General features: G+C 39.0%; 1 protein-coding gene across 4 annotated transcripts in view; it reads left to right on the top strand.

Moving 5' to 3' along the window:
- MBNL3 (muscleblind like splicing regulator 3) overlaps nucleotides 1–27,005 on the top strand; it is a 119,664-nt gene that overhangs the window by 39,350 nt on the left and 53,309 nt on the right. For 3 of the 4 annotated variants that reach the window (XM_075538221.1, XM_075538220.1, XM_075538222.1), the window contains exons 2-3: nucleotides 5,455–5,615; nucleotides 6,146–6,372. In XM_075538221.1, coding sequence (XP_075394336.1) covers nucleotides 6,196–6,372 — 177 coding nt within the window. In that variant the 5' untranslated portion in view covers nucleotides 5,455–5,615; nucleotides 6,146–6,195. The remainder of the gene's footprint in view (nucleotides 1–5,454; nucleotides 5,616–6,145; nucleotides 6,373–27,005) is intronic. The other variant, XM_075538223.1, reaches the window with a different exon arrangement.

The following is a 27,005-nucleotide window of genomic DNA, read 5'->3' as shown; positions in this document are numbered from 1 at the left end:
CATTTTTAAAGTCATTGTGCGTGGTGTACCATTTATAGGGAATTAGAGACCTGTGTTGGAGTTAGAACACCTAGCATCTGCTTCCATCCCTGCATAAACTCTCATAAATACTTCACTTGTGTGACTTTAAATGTCTTCTCCATTTAAATGACATAGGAAGTTCCACAGGAGCCAGGGACCTTATTAGATGTGATCAGTACCTAGAACATAATCAAAACAAAGCAACAACAAAAACAGAAACCAAACTCATTGCCATTGAGTCGATGCCTACTCGTAGCCACCCTATAGAACAGCATAGAACTCTCCCTGTGAGTTTCTGAGACTGTAACTCTTTACAGGAGTAAAAAGGCCTGTCTTTCTCCTCCAGAGAAATGCTGGTTGTTTCAAACTGTGGACCGCAACCCAACAAGTAAACACTATATACCACCAGAGTGCTGGATAAAGATTCATCCAGCCCAACACAGATATGTAATGAAGATGGCGATATAACAAGCATGAGCATGCTTTTGAGGAGCCATAAGTACTGTGCAAAATTGACTAGCTTTCATTGGTTCTAATTTCTAAGGGAGACAAATTATGTCTGCTACCTTTCTCTGATACGACTAGTAATGTACTCTGTTTGAGCTTCATTCTTCATCAGTATTTTTGGATAATATACTCTTCGTACTTTAAAATAGATTTTTTGAATTTCAAAGATTAATGGAATACTATAAAACTACAAAATACAAATGGACTAAAATGATCATTTTAAAATTAGTTCTTACTTACCTTTGAGTCTGCTCTGATTCATGAGGACCTTGTGCCTAACATTTATCTCCAGGACTGTTGTTATGTTCATGTTCACTTTTTGGGATATTGTGTTGTTCCATTTCATTGAGGCCCTCATTTTTGTTGACTCTACTAATCCATGCAGTGTCCTTTTTAACTAATGTGGGGTGTTTTTGTTTTTTAGCAATTAGTCTTTGCTGATAATGTGTCCAAAGTACCATCCTATCTTCTAAAATATTAACAGAAAATACAAGTATATTCTATATTAAAACCTGACTGAGTCCCAAGCCTGTTTCCATCAAGTCAAATCTGACTCATAGTGACATTATAGAACAGAGTAGAACTCTACTATAGCATTTCTAAGGTGATCATCTTTATGGAAGCAGACTGCCACAGTTCTCTCCTGTGAAGATACTAGTGTGTTCAAACCACAGAACTTTTGGTTAAGCAGTGAGGCACTTAATCACTGTACCAACACATTGTAATTGTTGTTAGGTACTGTCAAGTTTTTCTGACTAAATTATCTCTATTGTGTTTCTCTGCTACGATCTAACTGTGGGATTTGGAAACAGAGGATCGTGTCTGGTGTGGTGGTTTGAAAGAAACATTAAAGAGTCCTAGGCCATCATCAAAATGGGGGTTATATTTGAGCGCACACTTGCAGCCACTGTGTTAATCTAGGTCTTTGACTCTCTTCTTGTCTTTTGCTGGCCTTCTACTTTACCAAGCACGATGTCCTTCAAGGATGTCCTTCATGACAACATGTCCAAAGTGCATGAGATGAAGTCTTGCCAGACTCACTTCTAAGAAGCATCCTGGCTATACTCCTTCCAAGACAGATTGGTTTGCTCTTCTGGAAATCCATAGTTTCTTCAAGATTCTATACTAACACCGTCATTCAGAAGTGTCAATTCTTCTCTGGTCTTCCTTACTCACTATGCAGCTTTGACATGCATATGAGGTGATTGAAAATACCATGGATTGGTTTAGGCACACCTTAGTCTTCAACGTGACATCGTTGCTTTTGTATACTTCAATGAGTTCTTTGGTAGAAGATTTGTCCAATGCAATAGGATATTTGATTTCTTAACTCTGCCCGCTGCCATAGGAAATGATAGTAGATTCGAGTAAAAGAAAATCCTTCACAGTTTCCAATATTACAGGTTTTTTATTAGGAATCAACAAATCCTAAAATGTCATATTCTATTTCTATTACTCAAGCATAAGGTAGAGAATATTAAATGGAGGTGATATTCTTCAAAGTAAAGGAAAAATTGAACCACTCCTTGTTTTTTTTCTACCTTGTCAAGCCAAAAAGAACTTCTCGTCCTCTTTCCCGTTGCTTTTAGTTGTTAAACCTATCTTCTTTTGAGCCAGTTGCAAAAGTAGCTCCAGTGTGAAGACAAGTGCTGGCTAGAAGTGCTTTGAGTGATTGGCTAGCATCCCATAAAAGATTACAGGCCAAAGAAGAAGAAAATTATTTTCCCATTCCCAATCTTACATAAAATGTGTGGCCAGAGGCCAACTCCTGTTTGCAATTTTCATTTATAAAAGCTCAGAATTATATTATTTATTATCTGTTTCTATACTTGATGGGCCTCTGTAAAAAATATTTCCCTAGACTCTTACTGTTTATGTTCTGAGCAAATGTCGTGTGTATGTGTGTACACACACTTTTTGGGTTATTTTTCTTTAAATTTGTTCAAGCAGTCTATATACTTTAGTTGTTGGATTGAGGTTGAATATATCACTTAAGATATATTTGTAGACTCCAGAATATAAATATAATCATTGTTCTTTACTGAAATTTCAGAGTATTTTCCATATATGCTGTCAACTATAGTATGAGAATTAATTTACTCTTGTAATTCAACTTAGTAATATTAGTTAAAAGAGTTTGTGTCTAAGAGGAATCTTTACAAACATAGTCAGCCAGTTCCATTAGACATTTTTTCTTTTCTGATTTTCATGCCTCTTTAGTTTCTCTATATTTTCATTTACTAATAAGTTTATGTTATACATACTATCCAGTCTACCCACTCATTTCAATTGTGCAATTCAATGGTTTTTAATATAGCCACAGGGTTTTGTCATCACCACAATTAGTTTTAGAACATCATCACCCCAACAAGAAAACATCCAATCTACCTATTCGCCGAGGCCTAAGCAACTATTTAAGTACTTCCTGTCTCTATGGATTTGCCTATTCTAGACATTTCATATAAATGTAGTCATATGTGATCTTTTATACCAGACTTCTTTCAATAACTTAAAAAAAAACCACTGCCATTGAGTCAATTTTGCCTGTGTGACAGAGTAGAGCTGCCTTGTAGGGTTTTCAAGACTGTCATTCTTATGGAAGTTGACTGCTACCTCTTTCTCCTACACAGTGGCTAGTGGGTTCAAATTGCCACCAGCCTTTCAATTAGTAGCTGAGCACTTTGTGACACCACCAGGGTTGCTCTCATCCATGTGGTAGCGTCAATCAGTACTTCACTATTCTAGAGTTGAATAATATTCCATTGTATGGAAATGCCACATTTTACTTGTCCAGTCATCAGTTCCACTCTATGGCTGTCATGAAAAATGATGAAAGGACCGTTTGTTTACAAGCTTTTTCAAGGAGTCATGTTTTCATTTCTCTCAAGTATAAACCTCAGAGTGGAATATAATAGGGTCAAATGTTTGAGAAATTGCCAAAGCAGTTACATTTTTTGTTGTTGATATCAGCAGTATATGTGGGCTCTAAATTCTCGATATCCTTGCCAACACTTCTTATCCTCTTGCTGTCGTCTAATGGCCATCCTAATGGGTAAGAAATAGTACCTTATTGTGGTTTTCATTTGCCCTATCAAGCTTGTGTACATTAGTATACATACACACATAGTTCATATTTTATAATATAAAATATCACGTGTTATATGTATTGTATAATATAGATAATATTGTAATCAACATATATTTAGTATTCTGTGTATTTTTCTGCAGTTCTTCTGATAGTCTTAAACCTCAGGAACACAACCCCACATAAAATGGAATGCAAGCACATTCCAGAACATTAAGAGCCATCACAGAACTTGTGAAGCAGTGCCACACAATTTTCCCATTAGGCTTAAAAGGGAGCTGGACAGTGGCAGATATCATGACAGTAGAAGCAATATTGAACAGACTGAGTAATACTTCCCAGGACAGTAATAACCACAAGTCTTAGACCTGAGACCAATTTATATTTAGGGTTTTTCTTAAGACAAAGTTAAGTATAAATACATCTTTGAAATATCTCCACAAAAAAAGCTAATTATAAAAATATGCTTTCCTCTTAAACAGAAAGTAATCTTCCTTCAATTTTCTCGAGGTTTAATTTCCCAAGCATAGTTGAACAATCAAGTGGCATTGAGTTTCTTCTTGAATGAAAAAAGGACAAGGAGAATTCAGGTTCTGTAAAGTTTTCAAAACGATCTGTAAATGAAGTGAATTTTTCTATACAACTTTTTTTGTGCTTTCATGCTGAAGGTAGTAGTTACTAAATTTGTCTGATAATCAGCTGAGTCTACTTTTATCTTGCTTTAGAAAACCCTGTTATTTTATTATGTGTTCATGGCATCAGGGCAATCAAATCACTTCTCTACTGAGTTGCTTGAAAGTGTCAGTGGTTGACTCTGGGTTAAATTGCAAGCCAACGGTCTCCAAAATGCTACTGACCAGCACTTTCTGTCTCATTCATTCATGCTTATTGAAACTTACTTCTGAGTTGTTCCAGTTTCCCTTTGTAGAGGAGTGGGGGGGGTCGTGTTTTCTAAAGTATTTTGTTTCCTTTGAAGCACATTTTACATCTCCTTCCTCCATGCTATGGCATATGCAAGGCTTCTTCAACTTTTGTCAGGACCATGGCATAGGGCAGTGGTTCTCAACCTGTGAGTCACGATCCCTTTGGAGTCGAACTACCCTTTCACAGGGGTCACCTGATTCATAACAGTTGCAAAATCACAGTGATGAAGTAGCAACGAAAATAATTTGATGGTTGTGGGTGGGTGCATTACCACAACATGAGGAACTGTAAGAAAGGGTCACGGCATTAGGAAGGTAGAGAACCACTGGGTTAGATGGATTTCAGAAATGAACCCCAAAGCCTTCAATAAGACCTTAGCTTTCAACCTGCTACTATCAAATAGATTCCGACTCATGGCGATCCCATGTTGTGCAGCTGAGCTGCTCTATAGGGTTTTCAAGACTGATCTTTGGAAGCAGACCACCAGGCCTTTCTTACAAAGTGCTTACTAAAGCCAGTTTTAAGACAACTCTTGGATAGCCTTTTAAAATCAGATGCATTAATGAATAAGGGATTATCACAATGGCATTTTTGTGTGTGCAGAGAACTCCCAAATATATTTCTGCCCTGAACAGACAAAAATAAAACTACATTTTACCCCCTTTCTTCTTAATTGGGTGGTTGGCCAGTCTTGTACTACAACAATACATCTTAGTGATTCCTTCCTTCAACCACACACAGTTCTGTATTGGGAAATGCCCCTTTTTATTGACAGTAGCTGACTGTACTATGTTGCATGTCAGTAGCTAGATGTTTCCTGTTGCAAATAGGACCTGGCTATTTTTTTCCCCAAATGAGAGCTTGAAACAGAAGCATTGTATTATTGTAGCTAATTTTACAATTTTGTTTTTTTGCAGGTTTCTGAAAAGTGCCTTTTCTGAAAACTGCTGCTTGGATTCTGCTCTAGAGCTGCCTCTCTCTATATCCCCCTCCCATCCACATTGCAACCAAAAACAAACAAACAAACAAACAAACAAACTGGGTGTGCTCCTAAGTTCACTGTCAGTAACTTGTCCAGGTATTTATTTAATTTTATTGAGTCTCAATTTTCTTAATAATTTCTCCTTTCCCTGATTTTGCATCACAGTCTTTTTTAAAATAGTTGCAACATCCTGACCACTATTAATCCTTAAAGCCAAGAAATAGGGGGAAGCCTTTCTCTCGATGCTCTGAGACCATTCTATAATTAAAGGGCAGTAAACAGCATATGCTTTTCGCAAAAAAATAATGATAATTGAAAACAGAAACTAGAGAACTCAGAATTCTTTTGAAAGCCTGCCAGTTAGTTGAAGTAACTTCTTCAGAGAAGCAAACTACAAGACTCAGAATTGTAACCTTTACCATTGCCTTTTGAGAAGTTGGTCTGTATTTTGATTTTTAATTATTCTGTTAAGATGTGTAAAGTTTTACTACTGGCTATTTGTGTGACTAGATTGGATTGTACGTAAATGGAACCCTAAGTGCTAACAAATAGTCATTGCACCAAAGCCACCTGTTCTCGCTTCGCATTTAGCTTGATTTCATTTTTTTCCCCCTTTTAACAATCAGCAGTGATATTGTCCTGAAGAGGGTGCACTTGATTTAGTTTTGCTTTCAAAATGACGGCTGTCAATATTACCCTGGTTCGTGATACCCAGTGGCTGACTTTAGAAGTCTGTAGAGACTTTCAGAGAGGAACTTGCTCTCGAGCTGATGCTGATTGCAAGTTTGCCCATCCACCAAGATTTTGCCCTGTGGAAAATGGTCGTGTGATAGCCTGTTTTGATTCTCTGAAGGTGAGTCCCATCTGAATGCACATGTTTAATTGTAAATATCTTGATTTCTATCCTTTTTAAAACATGGTATGCTTTGAAGTGAATAGAACTAAAAAAAAACTATGATGCTGGTAAGTATTGTTTGTTCGCTTGTTTGGTTGTTTTTTAAGATCAGATGTAGCCTTTGTGATTGTCAAGCTAAGGCAGTCAGAAGCTCACTCTACCAAAGCCAAAGTATCAAACAAAGGCACTTGAAGAATAAGAATGCACAAATATCTGTAAGAGTGAGGACCTTTAACCCTACTTTGGGTTATTTTTTTATTTGGGCCATGCATGTTAGATTTTGCATACACTGATTTTGATCTCCCACAGACTGTAAAGAAGCTCTTTAGCTTGTTATCCAGGCTATCAAAATTACCCTTGGGAGAGACCAGCCAGTTTTCAGAAAATGGAGCCAAACTGAGTATCAAATGAAACTCTTAATATCTGGGGGAAATTTCTGACCTTCGAAGTTTTTTAGTCAAAGCAACTCTTGAACCTTTAACTTAAACTGATCGTGACAAATCGAGGCTCACATAACATTCGTCCTGGACAACTAGCTGAATGACCAATTTTAGATTTTTTAATGCATTTTTCAAGGAAAGTCAGACTGCCTAGGTCATAAACTCTGAATATTATTATATATACTCGTATACAAATCGAGTATTTCAGCTCATTTTAAGGCAGTTTTTGTGGTAAATTTAGGTGCCTCGGCTGATACTGAAGTATATATGATGTGTATTCCACTATAAGCCATGAGGACAGATGAGGTATTGTATGGGATAGAATATATGTGATTGCAGAACAAGCAAATAACAACGATTTTCATGTTTTATTCATACTTGTCCTTAAATTAATGATAAATATGTACATATTGAACCATAGAAATAAAATGGTAATGACTTCCAGGTTTAATTAATAAGATTTGCAACAAGGCTGTAGTTTGGTTTTTTCCCAAAATGGTTCAAAATGAGAGCCCTTTCAATTTCTTGATAATTGTTTTATCCTCATCATGATCAATTTTACCTCCTTAACATTTTTACAGCTAATAGAGACATAGCCCTTCATATGATCGTATCTGCAAAACCATTCTACTGGAAATAGCAATTGCCACTTATTTCTAGGTTGCTAGGTTTCTGTAGCAGACCAGTCCAATTCAACAATCAAGGTAATTCTGACCTTTGAAAATGTTTGAATCGCTGTTTGCAGTAGACATGACTCCAAAGAGAATGTTTTCTTCATTTTGCTATCATTCAAGTTTTATCCATGTTATTTTGTGTATTATTTCAATCTATTGCTGCTGGACTGGGCGATGTCTTGCAGTAGAAAAGCACACTGGACAGGCCAGGGAAAGAAAAGGAGAGGTGCCCCTCAGCCAGTTCAGACTAAAGGTCAGGCACTGTACTAGGCACTTGCCATGTGTTGTTTCATGAGCTCGGAGGGACAGGCCGCGCTCCATTATTTCATCTGACCTTGGGCTCCTTCATCCCATAAACATTGAATTACTTTCTTTCCAGCATATGGGTAATAGCTTCTTTAGCTAACTACTACTTTGACTACTCTGGGACCTCAAATGAGGTGACACAAATGAGAAACACAATAAAATGAATTATCACAATAAAAATGAATTAAGTACAAGATTGTCACCTTGCTATGAAGTAAGATGTTAGCTTTCAGATGGCTCCAAAGCCAATACTACACACACATGACCAATCCAATTGCCATGGGTGGGACATAAATGCTTCAAGCCCAGGGGCAGTGTTTTTATAGGTTACGCTTTGATATAGACTTTCTTTTAGGCTTTGTAGACTCTGTCTTTCCAGAAATCTTAAAACGTGCAAAGAATTATGTGATCTTCATAATCATTAATAGACTTCAAGTCATTTCTTCCATTTGAAGGCAAAAGAGTGCCAACAATGCCAACATTTTGAGAAAAAAACTATATGGAGCATCATGTTTATGAACATGCACACTGAACTACCACTTTAAAAGATATATAATACAGACATTAAATAAATAATGGTCAATGAATATCAATAAGCGACTCAATTATTAAATTAAGCGGTCTAGTCACTGCATCCAGATTTTTAAAAATAATTCTCCTATTATGTTAATATCTTGATGACCAGTCACTCAGGATAACAGAGATTCACATAATGTTTGCAGTCATGAATTTTAAAGAAAACCTCAAATTTTTCAAGTACACAAAGTACTGCAATTAGTTTGTTATTTAGATCCCACATTCACCTGAGCTCCATGTTTGCATAAAATTGTTAGAGCTTTATCCTTTTATATAGTTCCTTATCCAAGAAATGCATTAGAGCTATACCTAAGTTCAAAGTGTGTATATGATAGTAATATTATGTTCATAATATACCACAATAGTTACCACAATGCTTCATGTTCCTCTTGATTCTATACATTCGAAAAACTTTGGAAATTCATCTGAGGACTTAGTTTTTTCTTTGATGAGTGGTTAAATAATTGAAGCCATCACAAGTTTTGGGCTTGTAATTTTATTTTGGAAGACTTTCATTAGCACTAGGTACTCTACCAGATGCTGGTTCTTTGCCTTCATAATATACAGAATACCTACAATATCCTGTATAAAGGTTGTCCTATGCTCTATACTCATTTCATAATGGAAGGATGTTACAAGACCAAGAAGGGCGGGCTGGATGGTTGATTGGCCATTGTGCTTAGCACTGTGCCCATCATTTCATGAATGTTGCATGTTCAGTAACAAAGGCTGTATCTACCCTCTTCACTTGGTAATTCATAGATTGTGTAGCTTATATATCAATTTCTAGTTATACAGGAGAGTCTTATGTTCATATGCAGCTGTTTATTTATTTGCCTAGTCTGCCTGACTCAATTTATATTCTAAGGTTCTCTTCAAAGTACATAATACTTAATTCAATTTCATGACAATTTCTTGATATTGTAGTTTGCCATTGATCTTGATATTTTTAGTGATTATCCCTTGGATGTAACAACACATTTTTCTCAATCACAGCCACAACCTTGAGCAGTCTCTGCTTCATTGTCCATCCTGCTACCAGAACTCCTTGCATTTTTGAGCATTGGGGGTTACAACTGTGACTGTGGGTCACATACAGTATCACTACATAAAATTCTTTTTTGTCTGGTTTGATTACACATTCATTTGTTCAATTGGTCACCTGGTAGAAAGTGTGTGTGAGATGGCCGAGGGTGTGTCATCGGCTGTAGTTTGATGATAGCATGTAGACTAACCCTTTGCCACAGGAACCCTCATGTGTACAGGATTTAAAAATCTGAAGTTAGAGAACTATAAATTTTAGTTTCGAAAAAAAAATTCTTTCTTGTTAAAGAAAGATATAACTGATCCTACTTGGTCATTAAGCAGTTCTCTTCATGTGCCACAGCTGTATGAAGTCATTACAAGCAGTCTTTCTCTAGTTCACATTTTTATGGAATGCTAATAGAAGGTGCTTCTGTGCATCTGGCAATAGCAGTTATTTCTTCTTGGAACATGACTTTAATTCGTAGAGCATCATTTACTTACTGCCCTTTATGCCCTTACAGATACACTGCTGCTGGGGTGGCGCTGTATTCCTCCTGCTCATCACACAGCCTATTGCTTGATTGATGATCTATAAGGTTATATCACATAGAAATAGTAGCAGTCTGTGCCTTACTATCTTAAATAATCTTTCTATTTTCATCTAAGTGTCTTCCACTGTCTAATCAGTACCTTAAATTTATAGATTTTTGCAGTGGCTGTTCTCTAATCCAGACTTGCAATTCTGCTTGGATTTTCTATGGTTTTTATTTGTTTGCCTTTAATTTTCACCCCAGGGTGAGGTTTTACTGTTCCATGCAATTAGGCATTTAATTTATGCTTTTCTTCATCTTGCTACATATTGTTGTCCAACCTTTTATTTTCTAAAAGGTCTCTCCAATTTGGCCTTAACCTGGTGATCTCAAGAGTTAGATTAAGTTTTAGTTTTTTTGCTTCTGATATATTTGTATAGAATTGCTACTGTAAAATCTGTTTAGTTAAGTAGGCATGAGTAGTGTGTTCTATTGAGTTGGTTCTGACTCGCAGTGAATCTGTAGGACTGAGTAGAACTGCCCCATAGGGTTTCCTAGCTGAAATCTTTGTGGAAGCAGACTACCACATCCTTCTCCTGTGAAGTGGATGGCGGTTCAAATAATCAAACTATTGTTTAGCAACCAAGTAGTTAACCATTGTGCCATCAAGGCTGCATATTATACTGATATGACTTTAGTTGCAATATGCTAAAATATGTTATAGTTATAACTTAATCATGGGCATTAAATCTAATCCTTAAACATTTTTCTTTCATTTTCTTCACAAAATAATTATTTCCTGGGAGACAGTAAACATGATGTGACTACTAAGTCACATCTAATCAGTCCCAGGGACCTCTTATTATTTCTTTTTCTGATTATCCTAGTTGATCCTTCGTTACATTCTCTTTGTATAGAGATTCAATTTTCCCCCAAACCTTTTTATTGGGTGGTAATCCAGATAACCTACCCCTCCATAGTTCCATCACACCAAGTATTGTACAACTGCTCCCACAATCAGTTTCCAAAGATTCCCTTTCTTCATGAACTCTTTGATATCACCTCTCCTTTATCCCCCCATCCCCCTCACTGTACCTTCCAGGAACCCAGGTTCTACTTGTGTCTGTATAGGTTCATCAGTCTTGGGTTTCACATACTGAAAAAGAAAAACATAGAACACAACTTCAAGAGGATTACCACCAATAACAAAATACGTCAGAGCTAAACCCCAATATGAGGGGGACGGGAAATACAGGAAATGTTGAAAGCCCTATCAGGCCAAACATGCATGGGAGGGATCAACTGACAAGGCTTTAATTGTTCAAGTCAGGTTTATCATTTTTATATCCTATTGTCATCTCTCCAGTGTACTCTGTTTGGTAACCAGTTTCTTCCCATCCCTCCGTTATTTAGAGGGAAATCACCAGAGGCTTATTTCCTGGATAGATCTAACAAATCTATCTTGGGCTCCCACTGTTGTCCTTAGCCTTCTGCAAACCAGAATCGCACAATACGGGCTTTTATACTCTATTCTCCTTTGGCCCCAGATTATGTGATTGCAATCCTTTGGTCACTGATGTTGTCGTGCTTCTTCCATCTGAGTTAGTTGGTTGCTTGTTTGGAAACAATCCTTTAGGACCCCAGACACTATTTTATCTGATAGCGGGGCTCCATCTAATTTCTTCACACTTCACATCCATATCTTCCATATTTCTGTCCTGAGGGCTAGCAGAACCATGATGTAATAACTACTTACTCTTAAATTGGAGCTAGGATTCCGTGTGAACCCAAAACCCATTCCTGGTTGTTGGACTTATTTTATTTTATTGTACTAAAACATACATAGCTTAAGACATAATTGTAACCATTTTCTAAGGGTACACTTTAGAGGCATTAATTCTGTTCACAATATTGAGCAACCATCACCAATATCTATTTCCAATAGTTTCCCATCACCCCAAACAGAAATGCAATAACTTAGGTAATACCTTCGCAGACCCCTTCCTTCCAGCCCCCAGTCTACTTTGTGCATGTGTTTATTCTAGATACTGCATATAAGTAAGGTCATATGTTTGTCTGTGCATGTATAATTTGTTTATCCATTTATTATCCTTTGATGAACACTAAAGTTGTTTTTACTTTTGGGTTACTCTCAATAATTCTGCAAGAAACAATTGGGTGCGATTGCTTTCAATTGTTGTCAATATGTACCTAGGAGTAGTATTACTGGATCTGATAGGAGTTCGAGGAGACATTGGTGGCATAGTTGGTTAGACGTTAGGCTGCTAGCTAATTAAGGTCAGCAATTCAAACCACGAGCTTACTCTGTAAAGATTTACAGCTCTACTCTGCCCTATGGGGTCGCTATCATTTGTTTTATGAGAGTTCTGTGCTTAACTTTTTAAAATTTTAATAAATCATTGTGGGCTCTTATAGCTCTTTATAACAATCCATACATCAGTCATAGCAAGCGCATGTGTACATTTGTTGCCATCATCATTTCCAAAACATTTTCTTTCTACTTGAGCCCTTGGTATCAGCTCCTCTTTTCTTCCCATCCTTCCCCCATCCTCCCATTCTCATGAACCCTTTATAACTAATAAATTACCGTTATTTTCACATTTTACACCATCTGCTGTTATTTTTTTAAGGAACTGCCAACCTGTTCTCCACAGTATTTGGATCATTTTGCATTTCCACTAGCCATGGATGCAGGTTCTAATGTCACCACTTCCTCTTGCCAGCACCTTTTATGCATAATTTTCCTAATAGCCATTCTAGTGTGAATGGAGTGGTATCCTCTTGTGTTTTCAGTTTTCATTTCCCTAATGACTAACGATGCTAAGCTTGCTGGTCATTTGTATGTCTTCTATGGAGAAAGGGTTTCTTTAAAAGTGGGTTATTTGCCTTTTGGTTGTTGAGTTATCAGGGTTCTCCACCTATTCAGAGATAATTTTCAATAGAAATTGAAGGTATTTTCTTCCATCCTTCAGGTTGTCTTTTCACTTTCTTGATAAAGTCCTGTGATGTACAGAATCTTTCAATTTTGACACATATCACTTTATTCTTCTTTGGTTGCTTGTGCTTTTGGTGCCATATCAGAGAATCCATACAAAGTTTGAGCCATGTCTTCATCTTGGATTGCTATGATTCTAGTTCTTATATTTAGGTCATTAATCTGTTTTGACTTGATTTTCATGTATGGCATGAAGTATTAATCCAGCTTCGTTTTCTGCATGTGAATAGCCAGGCCTACTAGTACCATTTGTTTCAATAAACTATGCTTTCTCTCTGAAATAGGTTTGATGTTCTTATCAAAAATCAATTTTCCAAAGATGTGCTGCTTTATTTCTGGACACTTAGTTTTATACCATTAACCAATATGTCTATCCTTATACCTATACCACACTGTTTTGATTTCAGTAGCTTTTGAGTTCATTTTGAAATTGAGAACTCTGAGTCTTTGTACTGTTTATGTCAAGATTATTTTGGCTACTCGGGGCCCCTTGCAATTCAAAAAATGCTGTTGGGATTTTGATAGGTATTAAACTGTTTTAGTATAATAAATGGAAATTTTCTTTTTGGGAAGTTCAACTTTCATTTATGCACTGGGAATTGGTAGAAAAGTAATTCGCTTTTTGTTCCTATCAATACTTATGAGCAGACCATAAAGATTATATTTTCATTGTGAAAACTATCCATAAATTTGAAAATACAGATTCCATCACAGAAACCAGAGATATTCCTAAGCCAATCACCCTGTGTCAAACTTTTCCCTTTATTTATTTATTTAAACTTTTCCCTTTAAAAGCAAATGCAAGAAGGCAAAGAGAGACAGGGAAACTCAATTTATGGAAATACTGATAAAATTGTAAGAAGTGTCAGCAATTTGTATTAAAATTGTTAAATGGAATTCTAATTTTCTATATAAACATTCATGTAAAACACACTCAAATGTTTAAAAATAGAGTCCATAGTACTATAACAGTGGAATATGACAATCTCTGTAAACGATATATGCTGTATATACTCGAGTGTAAGCTGACCCGAATATCAGCCAAGGCACCTAATTTTACCACAAAAACTGCTGACAAAATGTGCTGGAAAAACTCAGCTTATGCACGAGTATATATGGTATGTTACATTCAGAAGTGCAAAATTTCTTTGTGACATTCAATCCTTCCCCCTCATTTTTTAAAAATCCTTCCAAGTACATTTAGGAAGTAGTATCTGTTGCTCAGTTCCACATCTTTTCTGGAGACCATACTTAAAAAAAATACTTTTATTGAGGGCTCTTACATCTCTTATCTCATTCCATACATTCATCCAATGTGTCAAACACATTTGCATATGTGCTGCCATCTTACATATTCATCCCCCTCCCCCAGGGAGTTATAAGTTGATCCTTGTGACTGGTTCCCCCTCTCTACTCCCACCCTCCCCTAATCCTCCCGGTGTCTCTACTCTCCTTGTTGGCCCTGGGGGATTTATCTATCCTGGATTCCCTGTAGCAGTGTGCATGCTCTGGTCTAATCTGATTTGTAAGGTAGAATTGATGTCATGATATATGGGGGCGAAGGAAGCACCAAATAACTAGAGGAAAGTTTGTGTGTTTCATCAGTGCTATACTCTACCAGGACTGGTTCATTTCTTCCCTGTGTTCCCTCTGTGAGGGTATGTCCAATTGTCTACAGATGGGCATTGGGTCTCCACTCCATGTCCCGTCCTCTGCCTACCCTCACCCCCCTGCCTCCTTCACCTTGGGTATGGTTTTATTCTGGGTCTTAGATGCCTGATCCCGTTGACATCTCATTGACACCTCAGTGATTACAGGCTGGTGTGTTTCTTCCATGTGGGCTTTGTTGCTTCTGAGCTAGGTGGCCACTTGTTATCCTCAAGCCTTTTTTAAAAATCATTTTATTGGGGGCTCAAATAACTCGTAACCATAATCCATTGTGTGAAGCACATTTGTACATTTGTTGCCATCATAATTCTCAAAACATTAGCTTTCTACTTGAGCCCTTGGTATCAGCTCATTTTTCCCTTCCTCCCTGCTCCCCCTCCCTCATGAACCCTTGATAATTTATAAATTATTATTATTTAATCATGTCTTACACTATCCAATGCCTCCCTTCATTCATTTTTCTGTTGTCTGTCCCCCAGGGAGGGGCTTATATGTAGATCCTTATAGTCGGTTCCCCCTTAAATCCCTCCCTTCCTTCCATATCACCACTCTCACCACTGGTCTTGAAGGGTTCATCTGTCTTGGATTCCCTGTGTTTCCAGTTCCTATCTGTATCAGTGTACATCCTCTGGTCTAGCGGCATTTGTAGAATTGGGATCATGATAGTGCGGGGGAGGAAGCATTTAAGAACTAGAGGAAAGTTGTATGTTTCACCATTGCTACACTGCACCCTGAATGGCTCATCTCCTCCCCCAGGCCTTTCTGTAAGGGGATGTCCAGTTGTCTGCAGGTAGGCTTTAGGTCCCTACTTTGCATTGTTCCTCAATCTCAATGATATGATTTTTTGTTATTTGATGCCTGATATATGATCCCTTCGACACCTCATGCTCACACAGGCTGGTTTGCTTCCATGTGGGCTTTGATGCTTCTTAGCTAGATGGTTGCTTGTTTACCTTCAAACCTTTAAGACCCACATGCTGTATCTTTTGATAGCTGGGCACCATCAGCTTTCTTCACCACATTTGCTCATGTACCCATTTTGTCTTCAATGATCATGTCTGGAAGGTGAGCATCACAGAATGCCAGATTGTTAGAAGAAAGTGTTCTTGTGTTGAGGGAGTACTTGATTCGAGGCCCAATGTCCACCTGTAACCTCAATTTTTAATATATAAATATGAGTACATAGTTCTGTCTCCCTCTCATTTATATTTGTGTGTGTGTATATATATACACACACACACATATATGCCTGTATTTAGCCCTCTATAAATGTCCTTTGCCTCCTGGTTCTTTTCCTATTTCCTTTTTACTTTCCTCTTGCCCCACCATCATGGGCCTTCATTCTGGTTTAATAATTCCAAGCTGCTAAATTGCCCTTGATTGAGTCCCACTAGGCATCCTAAGATCTTCCTTCCAGTGATTTTAGTTCACTTGTTGTTCTCTTGTCCCTGGGTTGGACCCCGCTACCCTTCCTTTCTCCCACCTCCCCTTCTCACATATCCCCCCCTCCCCAACCATTGGTCTGGTCCCAGTCTTTTCATCTCTGAATTATTTGTCCCGCATATCTTACCTAGATAGACATGCAGATACCTTACTAAGTGTAAAAACCAGGCAAAACCCAATGAAACAAAGGAAGTCCGAACCAACAAAACAATAACAACAATAGCAAAAAATAAACACAAAATAACAATAACAAAAAGAAAGCCACTGACAAAAATAGAGGAGCCTATAAATAGTTGAGTCTGTTTGTTGACCTTTAGGGGTGTTTACCAGTTGAGTCTGATGGAGTGCCACACTCTTGTCTCCCAAGTCTATTTTCGGTCTTCCCTGGGAGTTTCATAAGTCTGCTCCCCCTTCAGCTCTGCTGCATGGCCTCAGAGCCTCGCCCCAGTGTGATGGGGCCTGACCGTGTACTATTTCTGCACTGTGTCTCCAGTGCTGTCCTCCGCAACGTCATATTGAGTGCGGGAATCTGTCCTCTGGTGGGGCCGGCCCTACTGTCCTCCCCATACATTGTCTGCTCTGAGCAGGAACAGATCACATTCTTTTCAGACCACATTTTTCACGTTGTCTTACAACCTTTGCTTCGCCTCATAACTATTTGCAAAAACTAGTAACAGTGAAGTTAGCTCTTGGAGTATCTTCATGACCTTTGTCCCTTTGTGTCAAGCGTGTTTCAGCAGGTTTAACCATCACAGCACCAGAACTTCTTGCCATGTTCACATCTACTCCCCCATTATCCCCATCCCTCTTGAGTCTTTATCATCACCTTCATATTATGTTTCTGTCATCTATACTTCTCTCTCTTATGATCTCATGCCTGTGAAAAAATAAAGGCAATGACAATGAGGAAGGCCCTTGATGAGATGGAGAGGCTGCAACAAGGGTCTTAAGCATCACAATCATTGGGAGGATGGGGTAGTGTCAGGCCGGCTGCCATTCTACAATTTATGAGGTTACTGAGTCTTAACTGACTCGCCAGCACCTAACCAAAACCACCCCTGTGCTCTTCCTCTCTGTCAAGTCTTTCTCCAGCTCATATCCTCACTTGATATTGGTGTCCTCCTCTCTACTTCAGTCTCTTCTTTGACAGTGCCCTCCTTGGAGGCATCAATGCTGCATTATCGAGCACCTCCCTACAGAACAAATAATCACGCTTTCATCTCTTGCTTCGCTGACCATGCTTTTGTCATAGTGCTCCCAGTTCCACCTCAGAAAACATCCTGCAAAATAGGCACTCTCTTCTCCATCTTGTGCTGGAGGAAAACAAGGCTTGGGGACATTAACTGACCAGCTGGGCCTCATTCAGTTTCCTCACCAGAACTTCTGTTTTCTGCACTTTAATCTGCTGCCTCTCCATTCAGAGCCAAGCCTTAATATGCAGCTCCCGGCTGACACAATTCGGGAAAGGATATTTTGGGAAGACCCAACACCCCTAGAATGTGGACGGCCCACAGCAGACATAGTGCTATACCCACTGAGCTGTGTGGATTCCTCAGGCTAGTCCCCTCTCTGCCTGCATAAAATGAACCCGACCTCAAGGCCACCTGGCAAACACACCAGTCCCTCTCCAGGGCATGAAGATGAGGTTGACTTCTTCTGTAAAGATTCAAAAAGGCCCCAGAAACCCTCTGTCAGGTCGCTTTGAATCCCCAGGGACTCAGTGGCCGCGGGGCTGGCCTTTGGGCCCCCATCTACGCTGTGAAGAACACTTCTTAGATTGATTCCACCTACCTTCAATCCTTCACCACACCTCACAGTGTTCCCCTGGTCACCACCACCAAAACCAGACTCACTGCCATCAAACTGATGCCGATGTCTGTTAACCCAGTAGGTAGCGTCCTGTCTTTCGTCCTCAGAGGGGCTGATGGTTTCAAGCTGCTGACCTTGAGATTAGCAGCAAAGCATGTAACGATGACGCCACACCAAGGCTCCTTCTCCTTGGCACACAGGAGGGAATACATTAAATATCTCTCAGATTCTTTTAGGTATCCAGTTTAAAAAATGTGGTGTATTCACAGAGATATGTGGCCATATTGTTGTTGTTAGTTGCTATTCGTTCCAATTCCTGGAGGCTTGAGGTGTGCAGAGAACTACTCTCTAGGGCAGTGGTTCTCAACCCTCCTAACGCTGTGACGCTTTCATACCGTTCCTCATGTGGTGGGGACCCAACCATCAAATTATTGCCGTTGCCATTTCATAAGTGGCAATTTGCTACTGTTATGAATTGGGTGACCCCTGTGAGAGGATCATTCTACATCCCCCCCCCCAAGGGGTTGCGACCCACAGGTTGAGAACCGCTGCTCTAGGGTGTTCAAGACAATGACTTTAAAGAAACCTGTTAGTAGACCTGTCTTCTGAGTTGTTGTAATCGTTGGACAAGAGTGCTTTTTAGTGTCGTTAATATCTATGCTTTATCTCTTTGATACATGTACAATTTTTCTCAACCCTTATCAGAACCGAGATCTAGATTTGTTTTGAAATTTCCTGATTATTATTTTTTTTATCAATCAGCCAAGCAAACATTTTGAGTAGAAACAAATGTAAACTTACAGTGAAACCAAGCCATAAAAAAAGAAAAACACCCTACCTATGTCCCCCTTTATTCTGGCTGTCCTTCCCTGGAGTAAATGTTTCATTCTGGAAGATTTTCCTATTGTTCGCCTCTGAGGGAGTCTTCATAAATGCCTCTTTCTTCGGTGAACTACAGATGTAACCACTAAAATATTCATAACGAAGCATGGTATCAGCAAGCAGCCTAGACATAGAAAACACTACTTTGTAACAGCACCTCTAACAAGGGCTCCTTGTGTGGCCTTCAGGAAGTCATGGAGACCATACTATTTCTGACTCTCTTCATACAAAAGACAAGCAGCAGCCCATTCAATTTCTAGGGTTATTGGTTGTGGTTTACTATGAAGATTTCATAAATGCCAGAATTCAGTTAATCCTATGAATTCTGCTATATCATTAAGAGTTCCATTCAAGCCCCTAAAGAAATGATTCGTTCAACAAATAGATGTGGAAACTTATACTTGCTAGATACTGAACTTAGTCCTGTGCAGAATTCAGAATTACACAGGAAATAGTCCCTGATTGAGGCAATTTGCATTATGGGCCATAAACCAGTTCGAAACTAACCACTAAAAGAATCCAAGGGGAGGTGACAAGGGCAAGATTAACATCCAGTTGGTAGAGTAGTGGTGACGGGCTAGGCTACTAACCCAAAGGTTGGAACCCACCAGCTACTCCATAGGAGAGAGATGTCATCTTCCATAAAGGGTACAGCCTTGGAAACCCTATGAGGGCAGTTCTATTCTGTCCAGAGGATCTCTATGCGTCCAAATCTACTGGACAGCAACAGATTTGGTTTGGTGGTGGTTAAACATGCAGTTATAGGGAAGGGACTGGGGTATTTCTGGAAGAAGGGATAGGTTGATATTCCAGGAGTAAGGTGAGCAAAGAACCAGTGCATGCTGGGAGAGCTGAGTGTGAGTTAAATCAGAATGACCAAAACATAGAGCATGTGTGGCAGAGGAGTGGCCTTAAACACTCGGGAAAACTTTGAACTTATTTTGTAATTCTGAGAATGTTAACACTTCCTAAGCCATGTTTGGTAAAGTGGAGGTTTGGCACAAAAGGGGAAGGCCCTATAGAAGATGGATTGACACAGTGACAGCAATGATGGGCTCAGGCATAGGAATAATTGTAAGGGTGGCGCAAGACAGGGCAGTGTTTCTTTCTGTTGTGCTTAAGATCATTATGTGTCAGAACCGACTGGACAGCTCCTCCCAATAGCAGCAAAGAGAATCGACATCTTCAGATCATACAAGATGCCGCAAAGGCAACTGATCAGAGAGAGACCCTCTTAGGAAGCTAGTCGAGGCATGAATTGATACAAACTTGAATTTGATGGTGGCAGTGGAAAAGGAAGTCAGTGAAGGGGTTGAGGTTCAATTAAACCACAGGATTCACACAGAGAAGGTTATATTTGCCACCACTGTTGTGTTCACCTTAATGTAATCAGCTTTCATTGACGTTTAAGTGAAGGGCTGCCATAATTTGTCTGTTTCACATTCGATGCTGTCTTGATTACCACCCCTTCTTTCTAAATAGATGTCTAGCACCTATTTAACACAAGCCAACTATGGGCGAGGCAACTCTGAGTAGGGTAATCCTGTGCTTGTCAGGGGAGAACTGTACTGCAGAGGTTTTTCAAGACAGTGAGCTTTGGAAGCAGATTGTCAGGCCTTTCTTTTGAGGTGCCACTGGGTGGATTCAAACTGCTAACCTTTCGGTGAATACCCAGTCAGAGCCAGGGAAATAAATACTTGTTGAATGAGAGGTGAGCTTGCTGGACTCCTCGGAGAAAGGAATACTGAATAGGGGCTCGATCTGCATTTGTCCTTCTCTCCCCAGGTCTGTTTCTCTTTAAGTATGGATGGAAAATGTATGGATTCTTACACGGAATTTCTTTACACAGCCACATTTTTCACTTAGATTTAATGGCCTATAGGTTACTTTTTTTTTTCCAACTGTAATAACATAGCTGAACATTATAAAAGTTTCACTGGCCAATGTTGGATGACCTTAAATTTTTTTAAGTGGCTTGTTGCATATTATTACCTTACATGTGGATTGTTTTTAAGTTCGTGAAGCTTCTGTCCACTATTATTATTATTATTATTAATTTTTTAAATAATTAGTGTAATGTTGTTGATGTTGTTGTAATGAAGCACTGGCTGGCTCTACATCATCCCTACAGTCAGAGTGTTTGAGCCCTTAGTTGCAATGATGCCAATTCATCATGTTCAGGGCCCCTCCCTTCTTTGATCACCCTCTATTTACCATGCTTTATTTTCCAGGGATTTATCTCTCCTGATGCCATGTCCAAAGTACATGAGATGCAGTCTCGCATCCTTGTTACCATGGGTCCCTGGCTGTACTTCTTCTCAGATAGATTTGTTAATTCTTCTGATCATCACCAGTGCATTCAAAATTCATGACCAATACCATAATTCACAGGCATCAGTTCTTCTGTCTTCCTTATTATTGTCTGGCCTTTCTCCTACATGTGAGGCAGTTAAAAATACAATGGATTAGGTCAGGTGGCACAATGGTTATTTGTTGGGCTGCAATCGGCAAGGGCCATAGTGGGAAGCCATCAGCCACTCTATGGGAGAAAGGCAGGGCTTTTTACCCCTGTAAAAAGTTACAGTCTCAGAATTTGACCCTGTTCTATAGGGTCACATGTGAGTGGGCATCAATTCCATTGCAGCGAGTTTTTGTTTAGTGCTTGGTTTTTGAGGTCAGGCACACTGTAGTCCTCATGGTGACTTTACTTTAAAACACTTTACAAATCTTTTCCAAGCAGGTATGACCAATGCAGTATGTTGCTTGATTCCCTGATTCTGCTTCTATGGGTGTTGATTGTGAACCCAAGAAAAAAGTGCTTGACATCCTCAATCCTTTCTTCGTTTATTATGATGTTGCTTATTGTTCCAGTTGTGAGAATTTTTTTTCTTTACACTGAGTCGTAATCCATACTGAATGCTACAATCGTTGATCAACATCAGGAAGTGCTTCAGGTCTTTCTTGTTTTCAACAAGCAAGGTTGTGTCACCTACATATCACAGCTTGTTAGCACGCCTTCCTCCAATCTTTATATCACATTCTTCTTCATATAGTCCTATTTCTCTGATTATTTTGTCAGCATATGATTTGAATAATTATGGCAAATGGACACAACCCCGATGCACACCTTTTCTGATTTTAAACCATGCAGTATTCCCTCGATATGTTCCAATAATTCCGTCTCAGTCCACCTGCAAGGTCTGCATGATTTTATTGACTGTGCAAAGACATTCAACTGTGCGGACCATAACAAACTATAGGTATCATTGCAAAGACTGAGAATTCCAGAACACTTTATTGTGCTCATCTTTAATTTCTCCCACATTGTTCATAGCCTCCAAACATGTCTCTAGACTTAGCTTACCCCCACCCACACCCTCCATAAACATTTCTTACATTTCTGCTGTGGTGGGAGAGATAAGATATGTGCACTCCTTACAGACGAGTTCCACGTCTTATCTTTAGTTGTATCCTCTGTGGTATCCAGCACAGTCCTTGTTATGTGACGGGTGCTTATTAAGCCACTATGCTTTCTTTTATCAGGCAGGACAAACAATGCAGCCTAGTACATTTTTTTGTTTGCCTGTGCTTCCAGAAGGCTCAGAGCTACATTTTAGGCCCAGCTGCACCCATTAGTCTACATCTACATTTTTGGTTGTTGAAGTTTTTGATATAATTATCATTCTCCCTTTTCCATTACACCACTCTTGCTCTTTAGGCTTGTGATGATGATCCTATTGGGAAAGTATGTTTTTAAAGTCATTTCTAAGCATTGTTGGAAGAACATAGATTCTTCACTAGGTAGAAGGCAGGCAAAAGAGAGAACAGGATGGACTAATGCTCAATCTCTTTTTTTAATTTATTCGTTGTAGCTTATTAAGTCGAGTGTTTTCCATTTGGACAGGCCGCCATTCCATTATTGCAAAACTGGAACCCTGAGTTTTAAATAGGCTTTCAGTGCTATTCAGAAGTGCACTAAATGTAGCTGAAGCTACTCTTACCACAAGGAAGAGTAATAAATACTTGGAAATCTTGAGACTAGTGGTTTTTTCCTTCGATGTAAAAAAAAAAAACAACAAAGGGGTTTTAGACAAATGTTCTTTCCCTTACTGCCTGTGTTTGGTCGAGTTGTCTAGAGAAACGAATTCAGTGACCCTCATCTATGCATCAGAAGGAGGTTTCTATCAAGAAGTAATTATAGATCAATAAGACATCCAAGCCCAGTCCAACTCAAGTCCATAAGTCCAATATGAGTCCATACATCCCTGTTCAGACTCCCGTAACTGCATGCCAGTGATGCAGACTGGTGAAGCAGAAAGAACACAGGCCAGTGAGTGTAGAGTCCCTTGGATCCACTGTAGGTGGAAAGAGAGAGGGTAAGGCACCTTCCGCAGGCAGGAAATGGGAGGGGCAGAGAAGAAAATTCTCAGAGTTCCTCTGCTGATACAAAAGTCCACACCCCCAAGGCAGCATCCTCAAGCTACCACTTCATTGACCAGTTTGACTCCACCTCTAACCAGGAGTGTCTCTCACTGACTGCCATTCTGAGTCAGTTCTGACCCAAGGTGACTATGTAGGACAGGGTAGAACTGCCTTGTGGGTTTCTGAGACTAACTTTTTATGGGAGTAGACAACCACGCCATTCTCCGGAGGAGGAGCTGGTGGTTTTGAACTGCCGACCTTGAAGTTAGCAGCACAGTGCATAACCACTGTGCCCCCAGAGCTCCTTCAGAGCGTGTAGTTGATGGAAAAGCCTCCAGCGACCACACCGCCTCACTGCAGTATACAGTGAACTTGGCATTCAGAACTTACTTGACCATTTGAGAATCTGTCTCCAGCTTTTGATTATCCATACTGTAATGCTGTGATGAGCATTGGTTTGCAGACTTTTATGTGAAGAGTGTTTTTCTCCTTTTAACATGTCTTTCCCCAGATAGCTTCTTTGGGAATGGGGGAATAGAATGTGAGCAGAAATTGTATCTATTTCAAATGAATGTGGTTTCTGTTGCTAGTAAGGATATGAATTCATTAGAAAATTACAAATAATTTCTAGAAACTTATGTGCCTACATTAGGGCACATAGCAAGAAACATTAAGACAAACACTGAAGAAGTTTGGCGAGCCAATATATGCAGTATGTAACCCAGGGGGTCTCAAACTCCTACTCGCCTTTAGGGCTTTACTTCAGAATCAAAAAGTGAATTCATTTCATAGGGGATAAACAAAACAAAAGCCTATTGTCATCCAGTGGATGTGGACTGATAGCAACCCATTCTACCCAGAGTGAATTGTCTCAGGATTTTTCAAGGATGTAAGCCTTTAGAGCACACTACCATACCCTTGGCTTGGAGAGCAGCTGGTCGGTTTGAACCACTGATCCTTTGGTTGGTTATTGAGCATTTTAACCACTGTGTCACTAGAGAACTTTTGCTCTGGAGAATAGGATAGAATTTGGAGGGGCTCAATATTTCTTGTTTATGATCAGGACTATCAGAATCCCTTCAGAGTCACCTTTCCAAGAATGAGTTAATAAGAATATCCATTCCCCAAACTCTTACCATTCGATCTATTCTCTACTCATCTCATCCTCACTCCTACTGACCATCTAGGACCAGAGTAGAACTGTCTCAAAGGGCTTCCAAAGCTGTGCTCGTTATGGCAGCAGACGGCCTCATTTTTCTCACGGGAAGTAGCTGGGCCCTTCAGTACTGCACTTACCAGGGCTCCTTGATTTCCTAAGAAAATGTTTAACGAATGACCAACCCCCATGGTTGGAGAGGATAATATTTCCATAGCACAAAGTTTCTAAAAATGCTGTCCTGCAGACTAGCAGCATCTGGGAACTTAACAGAAGTGCTGATTCTCAGGCTTCACTCACACTTAATGGAATCAGATACTCTGAGGGTCGGACCCAGCAACCTGTTCTAACAAGGCCTCCCACAGATACTGGTGCACACTAAAGTCTGAGAATCAGCGCCGGAGAGAAAATGAGCACATGGAGAGGCAATCAACTAAGGGTGATGTTGCCTAGAGTTACAAGTCTCAACACTCTTAAGTATGGTTTCTCCAATGCTTTCTCCTTCAAGGTCACTTTTTCTCAGATGGCTTATTTCTGGGATTATTGTTTATACTGTTTATACTCAAAATCTAATGGAAACAAAATGCCCGTTCTGCAAAATGTACATGTTTTGGGGGAGCTTATTATATTTCTTCCTTTAGGACCATTAACGATGCTTATTAGCTTTGTAAAGCCTTCGCGTGATCCTGTAGGAAAAAAAACCCCAGTTAGTTCTGCTGAGCATATAGAAACCTCTCCTGGGGTCTAAATGTGTGAAACTCAAAAGAATCATAGTATTTGAGTTAGGTATCCATGATAATCCTCTGGAGGCATTCGTGACACTTTCTGCACCCTATATTGCAGATATCACTCTCCTGCCACACGAAGACCTTAAAAAGGTCACAGGCAATATATGTGAGGGGGAAAAGGGCTAAAAAGTGCTATAGTATATTCAAATATATTTCATATTTATATCATTCAATCTTGGCTTCCAAAAAACATGTCTGTTAAGGTGAAAAACGAAAAGTTGGCTCCAATACTTATAAAAAGCTATTACAAGATTCACTTTTACCATTTCACCAATTTATTTCAATAATGTTCAGAGCCACTTGGCTATAATTGCTCGTTAGTACTTAAATGACCATGATCATTCACTCTTACTGTCTACAATGTGTTTTGCTTTATCCTTCTAACTTCCTAGAACAAAAGTATTTGCCTGATTTATTTTGATGATTCTATTAGATATTATAAATAAAATAAAACCACAAATTGCAGCATAGTTATGCAAAGCAAAATTACCAGTCAACGAGTGTGTTGCTGTATATGCTTTCATATAATTCAATGAACAAGTTTTAATCACTGTGATTCTAACAGTAATCTTGTTGTTGTGGTTTGGTATGATCAAGTCAGCCCCAGTGCATAGCAACCCTGTGCACAACGAAACAAAGCCTTGTCTGAGCCTATGCCATCCTCAAGATCATTGCTGTGTTTGAGCCCATTCGCGCAGCCACTGTGTCAGTCCATCTTGTTAAGGGCCTTTCTCAGTTTTGCAGGTCCTTTTCTAGGAACTGGTCCATTCTGAATATATGTGCAAAAAAATCAAAGTCTGATCTGCTCCTTAATCTTCTTCCCTTCACCTATTAAGCACTAAACTGTGAGAGTAACAATTTTTCCACAATTAGATCTAGTTCTAATATAAAGGGTGTCCTTGGTTTTTTATCTTTATATATAAATTCCCTCTCTATGCACATAATCATTTGCGTTACTGAAAACAAGTTTGTGACTGCCAGATTTAACAGTGAAGGTTTTAGTTCTATTATAATGAACTAATGAAGAAAAGTGTGATTTTTTTTAATGTTTCATACTACCTTTACTTCAAAACACACTAAATTGTCCCCTGTATTATTTCAAAATACTTGTAAAGTAAGTTGAGGAGCCCTAGTTGTGCATGTGGTATTTGAATTTCATGAAGTAAATGACTTAGGTGTCATCACGCCATCGCTATTCAGACTCATAGGGCCAGACTCCTTGCAACGGGGTAGAACTGCCTGCTGTTTCTCCTGAAGAGTCCAATGATGGGTTTGAATCACCAACCTTTTGCTTAACCATTGTGCCACCAAGACTTAGGTAAATTACATAAGGATAGGAACTATTTCTAGGAAAATGGGATGAGAAAATTGGAAAACATTTTGCCCTCTGTCTAAAAGTAACTAGACCATCGAACTCACTGCCATCAAGTCATAGGGCACTGGAGTTCTAGCCTACATTGCTTTCTAATAAAATACTAGATTTGTATTGAAAGTTAAACTTATTGTTGCTTTCTCTAGGAAACAATGAATTACTGTTCAGAGTGTGAATAGCATAAGACCTGGTTTCAAACAATGTATTCATGTCAATAATATATTAATGGATCTTCAATATTATTTTCCCTCTCATAGTATCTCTAAAAAGTTCCTGGGGGTCATCAGCAAATGTCAGTAACAATGTGTGTGAAAAAACTAGAAACTAAATGACAAATTACAATTTCAAAAAGAATTGATATGCTTACATTCTTGACATTTCTACCTGTTGCAGTCATGTATTTATTTATAGTTGAAATCTTTAATTTTATTTGTAAATAATGTTTACCAAAGGGAAATTAGCAATACAGAGAGATAGTACATA

The sequence above is a fragment of the Tenrec ecaudatus genome, chromosome X, assembly GCF_050624435.1.
Source record: "Tenrec ecaudatus isolate mTenEca1 chromosome X, mTenEca1.hap1, whole genome shotgun sequence".
Lineage (NCBI taxonomy): Eukaryota > Metazoa > Chordata > Mammalia > Afrosoricida > Tenrecidae > Tenrec > Tenrec ecaudatus.
The sequence above is the reverse complement of the archived record's forward strand: the minus strand, read 5'-3'. Positions and strand labels throughout refer to the sequence as shown.